At 41.3% G+C, this 16,317-nt stretch overlaps 1 protein-coding gene across 1 annotated transcript in view; it reads left to right on the top strand.

Moving 5' to 3' along the window:
* Positions 1-16,317, top strand: part of CASC5 (cancer susceptibility candidate 5) — a 68,870-nt gene that overhangs the window by 36,775 nt on the left and 15,778 nt on the right. Inside the window, exons 14-17 of the mRNA XM_011989282.1 lie at positions 9,367-9,482; positions 12,501-12,591; positions 13,151-13,267; positions 14,473-14,560. Coding sequence (XP_011844672.1) covers positions 9,367-9,482; positions 12,501-12,591; positions 13,151-13,267; positions 14,473-14,560 — 412 coding nt within the window. The remainder of the gene's footprint in view (positions 1-9,366; positions 9,483-12,500; positions 12,592-13,150; positions 13,268-14,472; positions 14,561-16,317) is intronic.

Genomic DNA, 16,317 nt, shown 5'->3' with positions numbered 1-16,317 from the left:
CACTCCAGCCTGGAGGACAGAGCGAGACTCCGTCTCAAAAAAAAAAAAAAAACAATTTTTTTAAATGGAGGTTTTATAGAGACTACATCATCTAATCTTGATCCAATACAATTTAGAACTAATAAAAGAACCAAAACATTCTGAGATTCTTAGAAATTAAGAAACACAGTATCTTGTAGACAAAGTGTCCCCAACCCCTGGGGTTAGGAACTGGGCCATACAGCAGGAGGTGAATGGTGGTGGAGCAAACAAAGCTTCATCTGTATTTACAGCCACTTCCCATTGCTTGCATTACCAACTGAGCTCTGCCTCCTTTCAGATCAGCAGTGGCATTAGATTCTCATAGAAGTGCGAACCCTATTGTGAACTGCACACATGAAGGATCTAGGTTGCGCACCCCTTATGAGAATCTAATGCATGATTATCTGTCAGTGCCTCCTATCACTCCCAGATGGGACCGGTTGCAAGAAAATAATCTTAGGGCTCCCACAGATTCTATATTACGATGAGTTATATAATTATTTCATTATATATTACAATGTAGTAATAATAGAAATAAAGTTTAGACTAGGCATGGTGGGTCACACCTGTAATCCCCGCACATTGGGAGGCCCAGCCAGACAGATCACCCGAGCTTAGGAGTTCAAGACCAGTCTGACCAACATGGCTAAACCCGTCTCTAAAATAATACAAAAATTAGCTGGGCATGGTGGCACACACCTGTAGTCCCAGCTGCTCGGGAGGTTGAGGTGGGAGGATGGCTTGAGCCCAGGAAGTAGAGGTTGCATTGAGCCAGTATTGTACCACTGCACTCCAGCTTAGGCAACAGAGCTGGATCCTGTCTCAAAAAAAAAGAAAGGTCAGAGTAAATGTAGTGTGCTTGAATCATCCTGAGGCTATCCCCCCATCCTGGTCCTTGGAGAAATTGTCTTCCATGAAACTGGTCCCTGGTGCCAAAAAGGTTGGAAACTGCTGTTGTAGACAACATAGTTGGGTAAAAAAACAGGAAACACTTCTAGATAATTCCTAGATCAAATAAGTTGAAACTATTTCTTAGTAAAGGAGAATATTTAATGGCTGATCTGTGGGACATATAGCAAAAGCTATACTTAGCAGGAATTAAAAGCCTTAAATATCTTTGTTATCATGGAGTCTGAAACTAAAGAAATTTTTATTTATTTATTTACTTTTAGAGACGAGATCTTGCTATGTTGCCCAGGCTGTTCTTGAGCTCCTGGGCTTAAGCAGTCTACCCACCTTGGCCTCCTAAAGTGCTATAATTACAGGCATGAGCCACCACGCCCAGCCAGGATATTTTTTTTTGTTTGCTTTTTTTTTTTTTTGAGACGGAGTCTCGCTTTGTCACCCAGGCGGGAGTGCAGTGGCCGAATCTCAGCTCACTGCAAGCTCCGCCTCCCGAGTTTACGCCATTCTCCTGCCTCAGCCTCCTGAGTAGCTGGGACTACAGGCGCCCGCCACCTCGCCCAGGTAGTTTTTTTGTACTTTTTTAGTAGAGACAGGATTTCACCGTGTTAGCCAGGATGGTCTCGATCTCCTGACCTCGTGATCCGCCCGTCTCGGCCTCCCAAAGTGCTGGGATTACAGGCTTGAGCCACCGCGCCCGGCCAGCCAGGATATTTTTAATACTCATAATATCCACAAAAAAAATAGAAAGATAGAATTAATGTAGGTAAAAAGTGGAGCTAATGAAATGGAAAACAAAAATTGGTGGAAAGGATAAATCCAGGCCAGGCGTGGTGGCTCACACCTATAATTTCAGCACTTTGAGAGACCAAGGCGAGAGGAATGCTTGAGCTCAGGAATTTGAGACCAGCCTCGGGAAAATAGGGAGACCCTGTCTCTACAGAAAATTTTAAAATTGGCCAAGTGTAGTGGCCTGTGCCTGTGGTCCCAACTACTCAGGAGGCTGTCATGGGAGGATCTCTTGAGCCCAGGGGTTCAAGGCTGCAGTGAGCTATGATTGCACCACTGCCCTCCAGCCTGGTCAACAGAACAAGACCCCATCTCAACAACAACAAAAGAATAAATCCAAAAGCTATACTTTGAAAAGATGATAAAATTAGAAAACTCCTGAGGAGTCTAATTAAGAAGAAATAAACAGCTGCGCACACTGGCTGGTTCCTGTAATTCTGGCTACGTGGGAGACTGAGGAGGGGAGATCACTTAAAACCAAGAGTTCATGATCAGCCTGGGCAACATAGCGAGACCCCTCCCACATCTTTTAATTAAATGAATGAATGAAAAAAGAGAAAGCCGAACTATAGAAGATTAAGAAAGAATACATACTCATAGATTAAAAGAGGTCAGAATAAGTTTTTGCTGGGTGCCATGGCTCACATCTGTAATCCCAACACTTTGGGAGGCTGAGGTGGGAGGATTGCTTGACCCTAGGAGTTTGAGACCAGACTGGGCAACAGGTAAAATCCTGTACAAAATAAAATAATTAGCCAGGCCTGGTTGCATGTGCCTATAGTCTCAGCTACTCGGGAGGCTGAAGTGGGAGGATGACTTGAGCCCAGGAGGCAGAACTTGCAAGAAGCCAAGATTGTACCACTGCACTCCAACCTTGGAGATAGAGCTGGACCCTGTCTCAAAAAAAAAAACAAAAAAAAAAACGAAAGTGAAAAGGCAACCCACAGAATGACAGAATGCAAGAAAACAGTTGAAATCATACATCTGATAAGAAGCTTTATCCAAAATAGATAAAGAACTCTTACAATTCAATAATAAAAATACAATCCAATTTAGGCCTGGCTTGGTAGCTCATGCCTTTAATCTTAAGCACTTTGAGTGGCCTAGACTAGAGGACTGCTTGAGCTCAGGAGTTTGAGACCAGCCTGGGCAACATAGTGAGACCCCATCTCTATTTAAATAAATAAATAAAACATAGTGAGACCCTGTCTTTATTTAAATAAATAAATAAAATACAACTCAATTTAAAAATGATCAAAGGATCTGAAAAGATATTTTTCCAAATAACAGTCATGTGCTGCATAGGTACGTTTTGGTCAACAGTGGACCACATATACACAGGTGGTCCCAAAAGATTTTTATGGAGGCCAGGCATGGTGACTCACACCTATAATCCCAGCACTTTGGAAGGCCAAGGCAGTTGGATCATTTGAGGCCAGGAGTTTGAGACCAGCCTGGCCAACATGGCAAAACCCTGTCTCTACAAAAATTAGCCAGGCATAATGGCGCGTGCCTGGAGTCCCAGCTACTGAATCACTCGAACCCAGGAGGTGGAGGCTGCAGTAAGCCGAGGTCACGCCACTGCACTCCAGCCTGGGCAACAGAGCAAAACTCTGTCTCAAAAAAAAAAAAAAAAATTATAGTGGAGCTGGAAAATTCCCATTGTCTAGTGACATTGTAATGTTGTAGCACAACACATCACTCACATGTTTGTGGTGATGCTAATGTAAACAAACCTGTGCTGCCATTCCTATTAAAGGGTAGTACCTATAATTATGTACAGTAACATAGTACTTGATAAAGATAACAAACCATTAGGTTGCTGTTTTATGTATTTACTATACTGTACTCTTTATTGTTATGTTACTTTATTTTTTTGAACCAGAATCTCACTGTGTCACCCAGGCCAGAGTATAGTGACCTTGTCTCACTGCAGCCTCAAACTGTGGTGCTCAAGTGATTCTCTTGCCTCAGCCTCCCAAGTAGCTAGGATTATATGCACAAGCCACCACACCTGGCTAATTTTTAAATATTTTGTAGGGATGCGGTCTCGCTATGTCGACCAGGTTGGTCTCAAATTCCTGGCCTCAAGCAATCCTATCTTGCCCCTGAAAGTGCTGGGATTGCAGGTGCAAGACACCATGCCTGGCCCTTATTGTTATTTTAGAGTGTGCTCCAACTTATAAATAAAACAAATTAACTGTAAAACAGCCTCAGGCAAGTCCTGCAGGAGTTATTCCAAAAGAAGGCATTGTTATCATAGGAGATGATAGCTCCATGGGTGTTACTGTTCCTCCAGACCTTCCAGTAGAAGAAGAAGTGGAGGTGGAAGACAATGATATTAATGATCTTGACCCTGTGTAGGCCTAGGCTAATGTGTGTGTTTGTATCTTAGGTTTTTGTTATTGTTGTTTGTTTGTTTGTTTTTGAGACTGAGTTTCACTCTTGTTGCCCAGGCTGAAGTGCAGTGGCACGATCTCGGCTCACTGCAACCTCTGCCTCCCAGGTTCAGGAGATTCTCCTGCCTCAGCCTCCCAAGTACCTGGGATTATAGGCACATGCCACCACACCTGGCCAATTTTTGTGTTCTTAGGAAAGACAGGGTTTCACCCTTTTGGCCAGGCTGGTCTCAAACTCTTGACCTCGTGATCTGCCCACCTTGGCCTCCCAAAGTGCTGGGATTACAGGCATGAGCCACCGCGCCTGGCACTTGAATATACTTTAAAATTCATTTAATTGTATACTTAAATGGATGGATTGCATTGTACATGAATTATATCTCCATAAAGCTGTTTAGAAACAAATCAATTCCTGGAAAATTATATATTCGAATGGGAAAGGTAAATCAAGAATAGAAATTGGGAAGATGGACACACCCCTTTTGGGCTTCAGCCTCATTGCCATGGTAGCTACCCCTTGCCAGTAGAATCCTCTTGCCTCAGCTATAGATAGGGAGGAGAAAGGAGCTTAAGTGTGCATCCAGGGGCTAATACTCTTTTTACTTTCCTTTTATTTTATTTTATTTTTTTTTGAGACGGAGTCTGGCTGTGTTGCCCAGGCTGGAGTGCAGTGGCCAGATCTCAGCTCACTGCAAGCTCCGCCTCCCAGGTTCACGCCATTCTCCTGGTAACTGGGACTACAGGTGCCGCCACCACGCCCGGCTAATTTTTTGTATTTTTAGTAGACACGGGATTTCACCGTGTTGGCCAGGATGGTCTCGATCTCCTGACCTCGTGATCTGCCCGTCTCGGCCTCCCAAAGTGCTGGGATTACAGGCTTGAGCCACCGCGCCCGGCCTACTTTCCCTTTATAAGAAAAGTAGAAAGAGTATCAGGGGAGCAAGACCAAACAGAGGAGAGCAGAGGGGAAGGATAGGAACAGAGAGGATGCTGGCAGGGTGAAGGAGGGAGAGGATGCTTTACGAATTGATCCTTGACAAATTGATGTTATGAATCTTCCCCTTTCCTCCCAGGTCTTGCTGAAGTCAGGAGGGGCAATGATAAGAAAATACATCTGGGAACAAATCTATCAAAATGGGAAGAGAGTTCAGGGTACTTCAGGAAAGAAGTTGAAAATCCCAAAATAGGAAAAGGCCAAAGAGATGGATTATATATGGAACATGGAAAATGAGGTTCATGGCTATGGGAATCTGTTTCAGGATTTGAATGACTGTGGCTCTTTTAGGGTAGAGGAATTTGGGAATTTTTTTTTTTTTTTAGATGGAATTTCGCTCTTCTTGACCAGGCTGGAGTGCGGTGGCACGATCTCGGCTCACTGCAACCTCCGCTTCCCAGGTTCAAGCGATTCTCCTGCCTCAGCCTCGCAAGTAGCTAGGATTACAGGCATGTACTACCATGCCTGGCTAATTTTGTATATTTAGTAGAGGTGGGGTTTCCACATATTGATCAGGCTGGTCTCAAACTCCCAACCTCAGATGATCTGCCCACCTTGGCCTCCCAAAGTGCTGAGATTATAGGCGTGAGCCACCGCACCCACCTGGGGAATGTATTCTTGAGGCAGGGGGAGAGATGTGTACCAGCCCTCATAGACATGTACACAGCTCCCATGTATACGTACTGTGGCAGTAACTCAGTTGGCAGCATGAGCAGAAGATGCTGTTGTAGAGGCCCATGACCCCCGCATGGTCATGTAGTGACTCAGGCCAAAGCACTATAACTCACATCTTCTATAAGGTTGAGGAGCTCTTGTGTTTTTTTGTTTTTTTTTTTTTTTGAGTCGGAGTCTCACTCTGTCGCCCAGGCTGGAGTGCCGTGGCGTGATCTCGGCTCACTGCAACCTCCACTTCCCGGGTTCAAGTGATTCTTCCTGCCTCAGCCTCCCCAGTAGCTGGGGTTACAGGTGCCCACCACCATGCCTGGCTAATTTTTCTATTTTTAGTAGACATGGGATTTCGCCATGTTGGCCAGGCTGGTCTCGAACTGCTGACCTCAGGTGATCTGCCCACCTCGGCCTCCCAAAGTGCCAAAGTGCTGGGATTACAGGCGTGAGTTCCTGGCAGATCTCTGGAAACGTGGTCTTGTGCTTCACTTTATGTGTTATGAAAGTTTATGATGAAACCTCCTTTTAAAAAAAATTTTAGTATTATAGGAAATTTCAAACATATCAGAAAATAGAAAATAGTTTTATTAACCCCCTGTGTGTCTGTCACCCAACTTCAGAAATTATCACCTCTTGTCTTGGTGCTATGGCTTATACCTGTAATCCCAGTACTTTGGGAGGCCTAGGCAGGAGGATCACTTGAGGTCAGGAGTTCGAGACAAGCCTGGCCAACATGGTGAAACCCCTCTCTACCAAAAAAATTCTAAAATTAGCTGAAAGTGGTGGTGCATGCCTGTAGTCCCAGCTACTTGCAAGGCTGAAGTGGGAGAATCACTTGAACCACGGAGATGGAGGCTACGGTGAGCTGAGATTGCGCCACTGCATTCCAGCCTGAGCAACAGAGTGAGACCTTGTCTCAAAATTATCAATTCTTGTTTTCTCTCTACCTAACCCTCCATTTCCCCTGCCCCCCATTATTGTGTTGCAAATCCCAAGCATCATCAATCAATCTATAAGTATTTCAGTATGTATTCCCTACATACTGAATACGTTTCCTTACATACTGAATACATTTCCCTACATAGTGAATACATTTCAGTATGTATTCCCTTTTCCCTCTTCCCTCTTTTCTTCTCTTCTTTTCTTTTTGGAGATGGAGTCTCGCTCTGTCACCCAGGCTGGAGTGCAGTGGCGTGATCTTGGCTCACTGTAACTTCTGCCTCCTGGGTTCAAGGTTCAGGCAATTCTCCTACCTCAGTCTCCCGAGTAGCTGGGACTACAGGTGCATGCTGCCACGCCTGGCTACTTTTTTTGTATATTTAGTAGAGACAGGGTTTCACTGTGTTGCCCAGGCTGGTCTCGAACTCCTGAGCTTAGGCAATCTGCCTGCCTTGGCCTCCCAAAGGAGGCGTGAGCCACCATGCCTGTCTGCCATTTCTTTTTTTTTTTCCTTTTTTCTTTTTTTTTTTTTGAGACAGAGTTTTGCTCTTGTTGCCCAGGCTGGAGTGCAATGGCGCTATCTTGGTTCACTGCAACCTCCACCTCCCGGGTTCAAGCGCTTCTCCTGCCTCAGCTTCCCGAGTAGCTGGGATTACAGGGTGTGCCACCACACCCGGCTCATTTTGTATTTTTAGTAGAGACAGGGTTTCTCTATTGTTAGTCAGACTGGTTATGAACTCCCAAACTCAGGTGATCCGCCCGCCCCAGCCTCCTAAAGTGCTGGGATTAAAGGCATGAGCCACTGTGCCCAGCCTTCCATTTCTTTTTTAACCAGTACATATAGTTTTGATTTTTATGTTTAAGTCTAGCCTTAAAAATCTTTTTTTTTTTTTTTTTTTTTTTGTCTGGGTACAGTGGCTCATGCTCATAATCTCAGCACTTTGGGAGACCAGAGCAAGAGGATCACTTGAGTCTAGGAGTTTGAGACCATCCTGGGCAACGCAGCAAAACCCTATACCTAAAAAAAAAAAAATTTGGCCAGGCACGATGGCTCATGTCTGTAATCCCAGCACTTTGGGAAGCCGAGGTGAGCAGATCACCTGAGGCCAGGGGTTCGAGACCAGCCTGGCCAACACGGTGAAACCCCATATCTACTAAAAATACAAAAGTAGCCAGGCATGGTGGCACACACCTGTAATCCCAGCTACTGTGGAGGCTGAGGCAGGAGAATCGCTTAAAGCCACGAGGTGGAGGTTACAATGAGCTGAAATCACTCCACTGCACTCCAGCCTGAGCAACAAGAGCAAAACTTAATCTCAAAAAAAAAAAAAAAAAAGGAAAAAAAATTTTGTTTTAATTAGCCAAGCGTGGTGGCTGGCATGCACCTGTAGTCCTAGCTTCTTGGCAGACTGAGGCTGGGGAATTGCTTGATCCCGGGAGGCTGAGGCTGCAGTGAGCCTTGATCACACCATTACACTGCAGCCTAGGTGACAGCCAGACCCCATCTCAAAAAAAAAAAAAGTCTAGTCATAGCTGGAGATAGTGGCTAACATCTGTAATCCTAGTGCTTTGGGAGGTCGAGGCAGGAGGATCACTTGAGGCCAGGAATTCGAAACAACGAATTGCTGGGCAACGTAGCAAGACCCCATCTCTACAAAAAATTTTAAAATTAGCCAGGCATGGTGACACACCTGTACTCCTAGCTACTGGAGAGGATGAGGCAGGAAGAGCGCTTGAGCCTCGGAGTTGGAGGTTCATTTGTGGGGTTTTGTTTGATTTTTGTAAATAAGGAGCTGACTTGATTTTTGTCTTTTCTTTCTTTCCTTTCTTTTCTTTTTTTTTTTTTTTTTAGACGGAATCTTGCTCTGTTGCCCAGGCTGGAGTGCAGTGGTGGAATCTTGGCTCACTGCAACCTGCACCTCCCAGGCTCAAGCAGTTCTCCTGCTTCAGCTTCCAGAGTATCTGGGACTATAGGCGTGTGCCACCACGCCCAGCTAATTTTTGTATTTTTAGAAGAGACAGGGTTTCACCATTTGGCCAGGCTGGTCTCAAACTCCTGACCTCAAGTGATCTGCCTGCCACCTCCCAAAGTGCTGGGATTACAGGTGTGATCCACCAAACCCGGCCCTGACTTGATTTTTTTCAATACTGCATCAAAGACATCAAAGCCATTGGATTAGTGCTATAAAAACATTTTTAAATAACCAAATTTTCCCTGCCTTATTTTATAATTGGAGGATATGCCAGAAAAGTTTGAGTTCAGCCTGGAATAGAGTAAGGATTATGGCTAGAGAATAGGAATAGTTACTAGGAAACTGGCTTAAAAAAAAAAATTAAAAAGCGTTCCTGGTAAGTTTGAATTTTTTGGTAATATTTATTTTCTTAACACATAGCCATATTCAAACTACTGTCATTCCCATGTGAGTAAGAAAAAACACAATTCCAGTAAACATCTATGGGGAAAGGGACTTAGAAGTCAGAGACTTGAATTCAGATTCCAATTTTTTGCTTACTGGCATTATGAACTTGATGGAGTATTCAAATTTTTCTTTATAGAACGTTTTAAAATAGGCACTCTGAAATTTGAGTTAATTCTTATATATGGTTTTGTCTGCAAGATACCAGTTCTCAGGGACTAAATTTTTTTTTTTCCAGTTTACTATAAACACACCACCTACTCCAGAAGACCTGATGTTAAGTCAATATGTTTACCGACCCAAGATACAGATTTATAGAGAAGATTGTGAGGCTCGTCGCCAAAAGATTGAAGAGTATGAAAGCTTTAATTTTTATGTGTGTTTTTTTGAGGGGAGGGGAGGGATCAGTGAATAGTTTGTGTGGTAACATTTTGATTAGAATAACACTGGCATGGGGTAAGTTGATGGCATTAATTGGCAGTGTGATGTGGGAGAAAGAGCTTTGGCCTTGTAGTCAGATTGAAGCTCAATCTTGGCTTCAACACTAGCTGTGTAGCCTTGGGTAAGTCATTTAACCTTCATTTCCAAATCCATCAAGCGGGCTTAATAAAACCTACTCAGCCAATAGATATGAACAATAGAAATGGTGTATATAAATTGTTTTCATACCATTCTTAGGAAAAAGTAGGTCCTTAATAAGAATAAACAGTAATGATTAGATTATGATATCATAAGTTGATTGCTAGGGAACATCTTCAAAAGAAAATACCCTTTAGAGATTTATGGAAGTTGAGTAACCCTAATATGGAAATTGGAAATCTGAAATGCTCCAAAATCCAAAACGTTTTAGCCACCAACATGATGCAAGTGGAATATTCCACACATAAATACTTAAGTACTTTACACAAACTTTGTTTCATGCACAAAATTGTTTAAAATATTGTATAAAATTACCTTCAAACTATGTGTACAAGGTATATATGAAACATAAATGAATTTTACGTTTAGGCTTGGGTTTCACCCGCAAGATTTCTCATATATCCGAATAGTCCAAAATCCAAAATACTTCTGGTCCCAAGCATTTCAGATAAGGGGTATCAATCTGTATATAGTGCCTGAAATCAGATTGCCTTTGAGTGTATAATTTTACCACAGTTACGCTTGTTTACGTATATGAAAGAACATGGCTTTACTTAGAAGATAGCTCATTGCTATGGTATACATAAATACTGCAGACTGATTTACAAATTAGATATATCTAGATTCCCTTAGGTAAATCAGACTTTAAAACTCAGAATAATGTTTATGTCATACTCATCTGGGACTATCCAACTAAATTTGAACCAATCTAACAGAAAAGAAATATAATAATCTTTAAGAATTATCTGTGTTTTAGAAGTGGAAGAAAAAGGCCGGGCGCGGTGGCTCAAGCCTGTAATCCCAGCACTTTGGGAGGCCGAGACGGGCGGATCACGAGGTCGGGAGATCGAGACCATCCTGGCTAACACGGTGAAACCCCGTCTCTACTAAAAAAATACAAAAAACTAGCCGGGCGAGGTGGCGGGTGCCTGTAGTCCCAGCTACTCGGGAGGCTGAGGCAGGAGAATGGCGTGAACCCGGGAGGCGGAGCTTGCAGTGAGCTGAGATCCGGCCACTGCACTCCAGCCTGGGCGACAGAGCGAGACTCTGTCTCCAAAAAAAAAAAAAAAAAAAAAAAAAAGAAGTAGAAGAAAAAGAATAATTAAAAAATTTTAAAAAGAATTACATAGTTTTAAAATCAGAAATGTAAGATATTTCAGATTTGCCTGATTCTGTTCATTTAACAGATATTTATTGAGCACCTATATCTGCCAGGTACTATACGATGCACTGGGGTTCGTCACTGAACAAAACTGGCAAATTTTATATCTTCATGTTGTTGGAAAGAGTTGGCTGGGTCAGGATTTCCCTGAGAATGTTTGTTTGTTTGTTTGTTTGTTTCTTTGTTTGTTTTAATTGAGACAAGAGTCTTGCGATGTTGCCCAGGCTGGAGTGTAGTGGTGCCATCTCAGCTCACTGCAACTGCCTCATCCTGGATTCGAGCAATTCACTTGCCTCAGCCTCCCAGGTAGCTGGGATTACAGGTGCCCGCCAACAGGCCGGGCTAAGTTTTGTATTTTTAGTAGAGACTGGGTTTCACCATGTTGGCCAGGCTGGTCTTGAACTCCTGACCTCAAGTGATCCACCCACCTCAGCTTCCCAAAGTGCTGGGATTACAGGCATGAACCACCGCACCAGCTGAGAATATTTATTTTGAATGAAAGAGGATCTTACACTCAATGAGCAGTCGGTTTAGGTGTGCTTTACTGTTTGATTTTGCATCTGTGTGCCTGCATATATCCTCTACAAGAGATCTTTTATCTCTGTTAGAAATTTATTTTCTCCATTTATTAACAAAATACTAATATATATTGAGACTATAATAGCTTTGCTGCTTTTATAAATGCTATTCTAAAAATGTGAAATATGACTTTGAACTGAATTGGAAACTTTATTTATTTATTTATTTATTTATTTATTTATTTATTTTTTTGAGACAGAGCCTCACTCTGTCACCCAGGCACGATCTTGGCTCACTGAGAAATCCACCTCCTGGGTTCGTGCCATTCTCCTGCCTCAGCCCCCTGAGTAGCTGGGACTACAGGCGCCCACCACCACACCCAGCTAATTTTTTATTTTTAGTAGAGGCGGGTTTTCACCATATTAGCCAGGATGATCTCTATCTCCTGACCCCGTGATCTGCCCGCCTCGGCCTCCCACAGTCCTGGGATTACAGATGTGAGCTACCGCATCTGGCCAGGAACTTTTATTAAAATAACATACAAAAAAATTAACTGGGCGTGGTAGCGCGCACTTGTATTCCCAGCTAACCGGGAGGCTGAGGCAAAGGCTGAAGCAAGAGAATTGCTTGAACCCAGAAGGCGGAGACTGCAGTGAGCCAAGATTGCGCCACTGCACTCCAGCCTGGCAGCCTGGCAACAGGGTGAGACTTCATCCCAAAAATAATAATAATAATAATAACAGTAGCTACAACTTTATAGCAGCGATCATTGACAGACCTTAGGATTCTTTATAAGCAAAATGCTTCACATTGGAACAAGTTGGTATGTTGAGATGAGAATTCTATTAGTGACAGAAGTTTTTTTGATTTATGACATTCTTGAACTGTTACTCAAGTGAATAATCAGATTGAATAATCAAGCTTTTCTTGAATGAATTCCCCTCTTATTATGTAGAAAAAAACTAGGAAGAATTAAGCCTGACTGTAGATCTGGGCTGTTTTGTTCAAGCTGGCTTCTGAACCCTGTGCTAATTAACTTTTCTGTATTTTAGATTAAAGCTTTCTGCATTGAACCAAGATAAGCTGTTGGCTGATATAAATAAGAACCTGTGGGAAAAAATGAGACACTGCTCTGACGACGAGGTACTTTTGTCTCATTTTCTGAATGGGAATCAGTAAAGACATTCTGAACAATGTTTATTGTGAAATAAGTAACTGTTACTTGGTCATCAGTGATGAGTTATTTAACTTATTTTTTAGGTGTAATGTGGTACCAAGGTCTTATTTAATTACACATAATTGTTAATATGTAATCATTTCAAACCTGAGATGATCAATTTAATATATGAACTATAGTTGAAGTTTATTTAGAGTTCCCTCCTTGCTATTTACCTTTCACTTAGATTTAGACGAAGAGAAGATTTACTTTAATTGATTAAATAGCAAGCGACCCATTTTATAAATGTGCCCTGATATATTAAAAAGTTTCCTTAACTAGGAGCCTGTCATTTTCTAATTCATAATATGAATAAGTGAATTAAAGGCAGGAATCAAAACTGAAATATTTTTTCTGGTCTTAGACAACAATTATATGGAATTAAATTTGCCAATGACAAATGTTGTGCCTTAGGATAGGCAAATCCATTTACCTCTTCTGACTCATTTGTTTTAGTACAATGTACTCTATAACTTTCCCTTCCAGCTGAAGGCCTTTGGAATTTACCTTAACAAAATAAAATCACGTTTTACCAAGATGACTAAAGTCTTCACTCACCAAGGAAAAGTGGCTCTGTATGGCAAGCTGGTGCAGTCAGCTCAGGTAATTTGAGACAGTTAATATCATAGAAAGAGATATTAAAATTACTTTATAGTGGTTATAGAATATGAAGAATATTCCTTAGAAGACATGTGAATAAGACTTGGGCAAAAACTTACAATTAAGAGGTAAGGTTCAATTTGTCAAAAGTGGCAAATCCTGGCATCTTGAGTAATACTGGAATATAATTACTAATGTGGACCTATGTCTAATCTCAAATACTATTATCCATCATACATACTGAAATAAAATATATAGGATTCTGGTCTCCCATTGCTAAGGACTATATCATAGTATTATCTTCTTCATAGTCCATACTAAGCTGTATATGTGTGTACATGTGTGTAAAGCAGCATTTCCCAAAATGATTAGCTTTTTTAAAAGGCTCTGCATTAAAAAACTTTGCATTGGCAAATAAGTATGGGAAATGTTGCAAGCAATATGCCCTTTCAGAGAAATACAATTTTTTAAAGTCTAAGCATAAATGCTATAATTATTTTTGACCACTGTTTCCCATGTTTAGTTCATCATAGAAATGTTTTTAAGTAATAAATATTAATATATTGTATTCCATGGAACACTTACAGAAATGCTAAAATAAAGTACCAAAATTAGTTTTATGTCAATATACTTTTTAAATTATTTCATTTTCTTTTAATAAAATATTTTATTAAATTTATAAAATAAACTTATTTTCCGGAGTTCTTTTGGCTAAAACTTATTTTAATAAAATTATCTTTTATTTTTTAAGTTCCAACTTAAAGCTTTGACCTTCATTTTAAGTTTTGCCTGTTTGTGGCCTAGGCGTGGTGGCTCACGCCCGTAATCCCAGCACATTGGGAGGCCAAGGCAGGCAGATCACGAGGTCGGGAGATCAAGACCATCCTGGCTAACACGGTGAAACCCCATCTCTACAGAAAATACAAAAAATTAGCCGGGCGTGGTAGCGGGCGCCTGTAGTCCCAGCTACTCGGGAGGCTGAGGCAGGAGAATGGTGTGAACCCAGGAGGCAGAGCTTGCAGTGAGCCGAGATCGAGCCACCGTACTCCAGCCTGGGCAACAGAGCGAGACTCCGCCTCAAAAAAAAAAAAAAAAAAAAAGATTTGACTGTTTGTGATCATGATAGAGCAATTATGTGAGCAATCTGAACCATTTATAATATTTTCTTTAGAGGTTTAACCTGACAGTCTATAATCTTTTGTATTTAGAATGAGAAGGAGAAACTTCAAATAAAGATAGATGAGATGGATAAAATACTTAAGAAGATCGATAACTGCCTTAGTGAGATGGAAACAGGTAAAGTATTTTAAATACTTTTCCAAAAAAAAAATTTAATTGTATCTAAATGCTCTCCTACAGTAGAGAATGTTGATACCACAATATTGAAGCCTTTTTTAGCAACTTGAGATATTAAATTAGAGTAAATTGGCTGGACACAGTGGCTCACACCTGTAATCCCAGCACTTTGGGAGGCCGAGCCGGGCAGATCACTTGAGGTCAGGAGTTTGAGACTAGCCTGACCAACATGGTGAAACCCTATCTCTACTAAAAATTTAAAAATTAGCTGGGCGTGGTGGCGGGCGCATGTAGTCCCAGCTACTCAGGAGGCTGAGGCAGGAGAATCGCTTGAACCCAGGATGCAGAGGTTGCAGTGAGCCAAGGTTGCGCCACTACACTCCAGCCTGGGTGACAGAGTGAGACTCCATCTCAAAAATAATAATAATAAATACATAAATAAGTAAATTAGAGCAAATTAAAGTTCCTTTACTGTAGTCATCCATAATACAATCAAGAGCTTCTCAAGATAACCTAGATTGTAATTTTGTGTTTTTTAATAGATGAATTTATCTCAGTTTGAAAACTGTCTGTCTTTTCAGTTTGGCCTTTCATAATCCCAACTTTTTAGAGTTACTCTCCTGAAACTGCTTTCTCAAAGATCACATAATTCTGCATAGTCATCAAATTTTGTTCTTCTCAGTCCTTAGCCATTTTGACCTCTTTCAGCATTTGACACTGATGACTGTTCTTTTCTTCCTGAAATGTTCATCTCCCTTAATTTCTATGATAATGCACTACCTTGACCCAGTTGTTTTCTCCTGGCTGCTCCATCCAGCTTCTCTGTTGGCCTCTCTTTCTCTAACTGATCCCTTGTGGGGATTTATATTTTATCACCTATTATTTTCTATATTCTCTCCCCCAGTGCTTTCGTCTGCCTTAATAATTATGTGACTGATGCCCAAATTTAAATTCCTCAAGCATTTTTTGAGCATGTACGGCATGCCAGATACTGTGCTTAGTATCAGAAAAGCAATAAAAATATTTAAGACACAGATTTTGCCCTAAAGTAGCTTATAATCATTTCAGGTGAGGGCATCTTTAGCCTCTCTCTCTTAAGTTCCAGACTTAACCTGTATGCAAAAATATCCTTAAACACCTTAAACTCTGAATACAGTCACACTACCTCTACAAAAAACAAAAGTTTAGCTCAGTGTGGTGGCACATGCCTGTAGTCCTAGCTGCTTGGGAGGCTGAGGCAGGAAGATCTCTTGAGCCCAGGAGGTCAAGGCTACAGTGAGGCAAGATCACACCACTACAATCCAACCTGTGCGACAGAGTGAACTAAATAAATAAATAAATTTAAATACATTCTCCCAGCTCCAAAATAAAATCTAAAAACTTGTTCTCTCTTATGATGTTTCTCATCTTTGTTTATAGCAGTCACAATTCTTATAAATTGTAAAAGGCTCAATACTTTCATTGTCTTTGAGGTTCTCTTAACAAGTCCTGTCATCCGCAGCTTCAGTATCTCATGTGTTTATTTCCCTTTCCCATTAAGGCTCATCTTAATTCTGAAATGTGCTATTTCAGTCTTCTATCTAACCTTTATACATTCTTACCATTATTCTGCTTCCTTCCAGTCCAAACTGCACATTGCTGCCAGATTAATAATTATGAAAGATAGTTTTCATTAATGTTACTCCTCTGAAAAGCTTCTGTCTTTCTATTTATTACAAAGTAAAGTCCAAACTTAACTTTCTTTTTTTTTTTTTTTT

This window comes from Mandrillus leucophaeus, unplaced genomic scaffold (assembly GCF_000951045.1).
Source record: "Mandrillus leucophaeus isolate KB7577 unplaced genomic scaffold, Mleu.le_1.0 Scaffold35, whole genome shotgun sequence".
Lineage (NCBI taxonomy): Eukaryota > Metazoa > Chordata > Mammalia > Primates > Cercopithecidae > Mandrillus > Mandrillus leucophaeus.
Note: the sequence above shows the minus strand (reverse complement) of the source record. Positions and strands in the feature narration are given on the sequence as shown.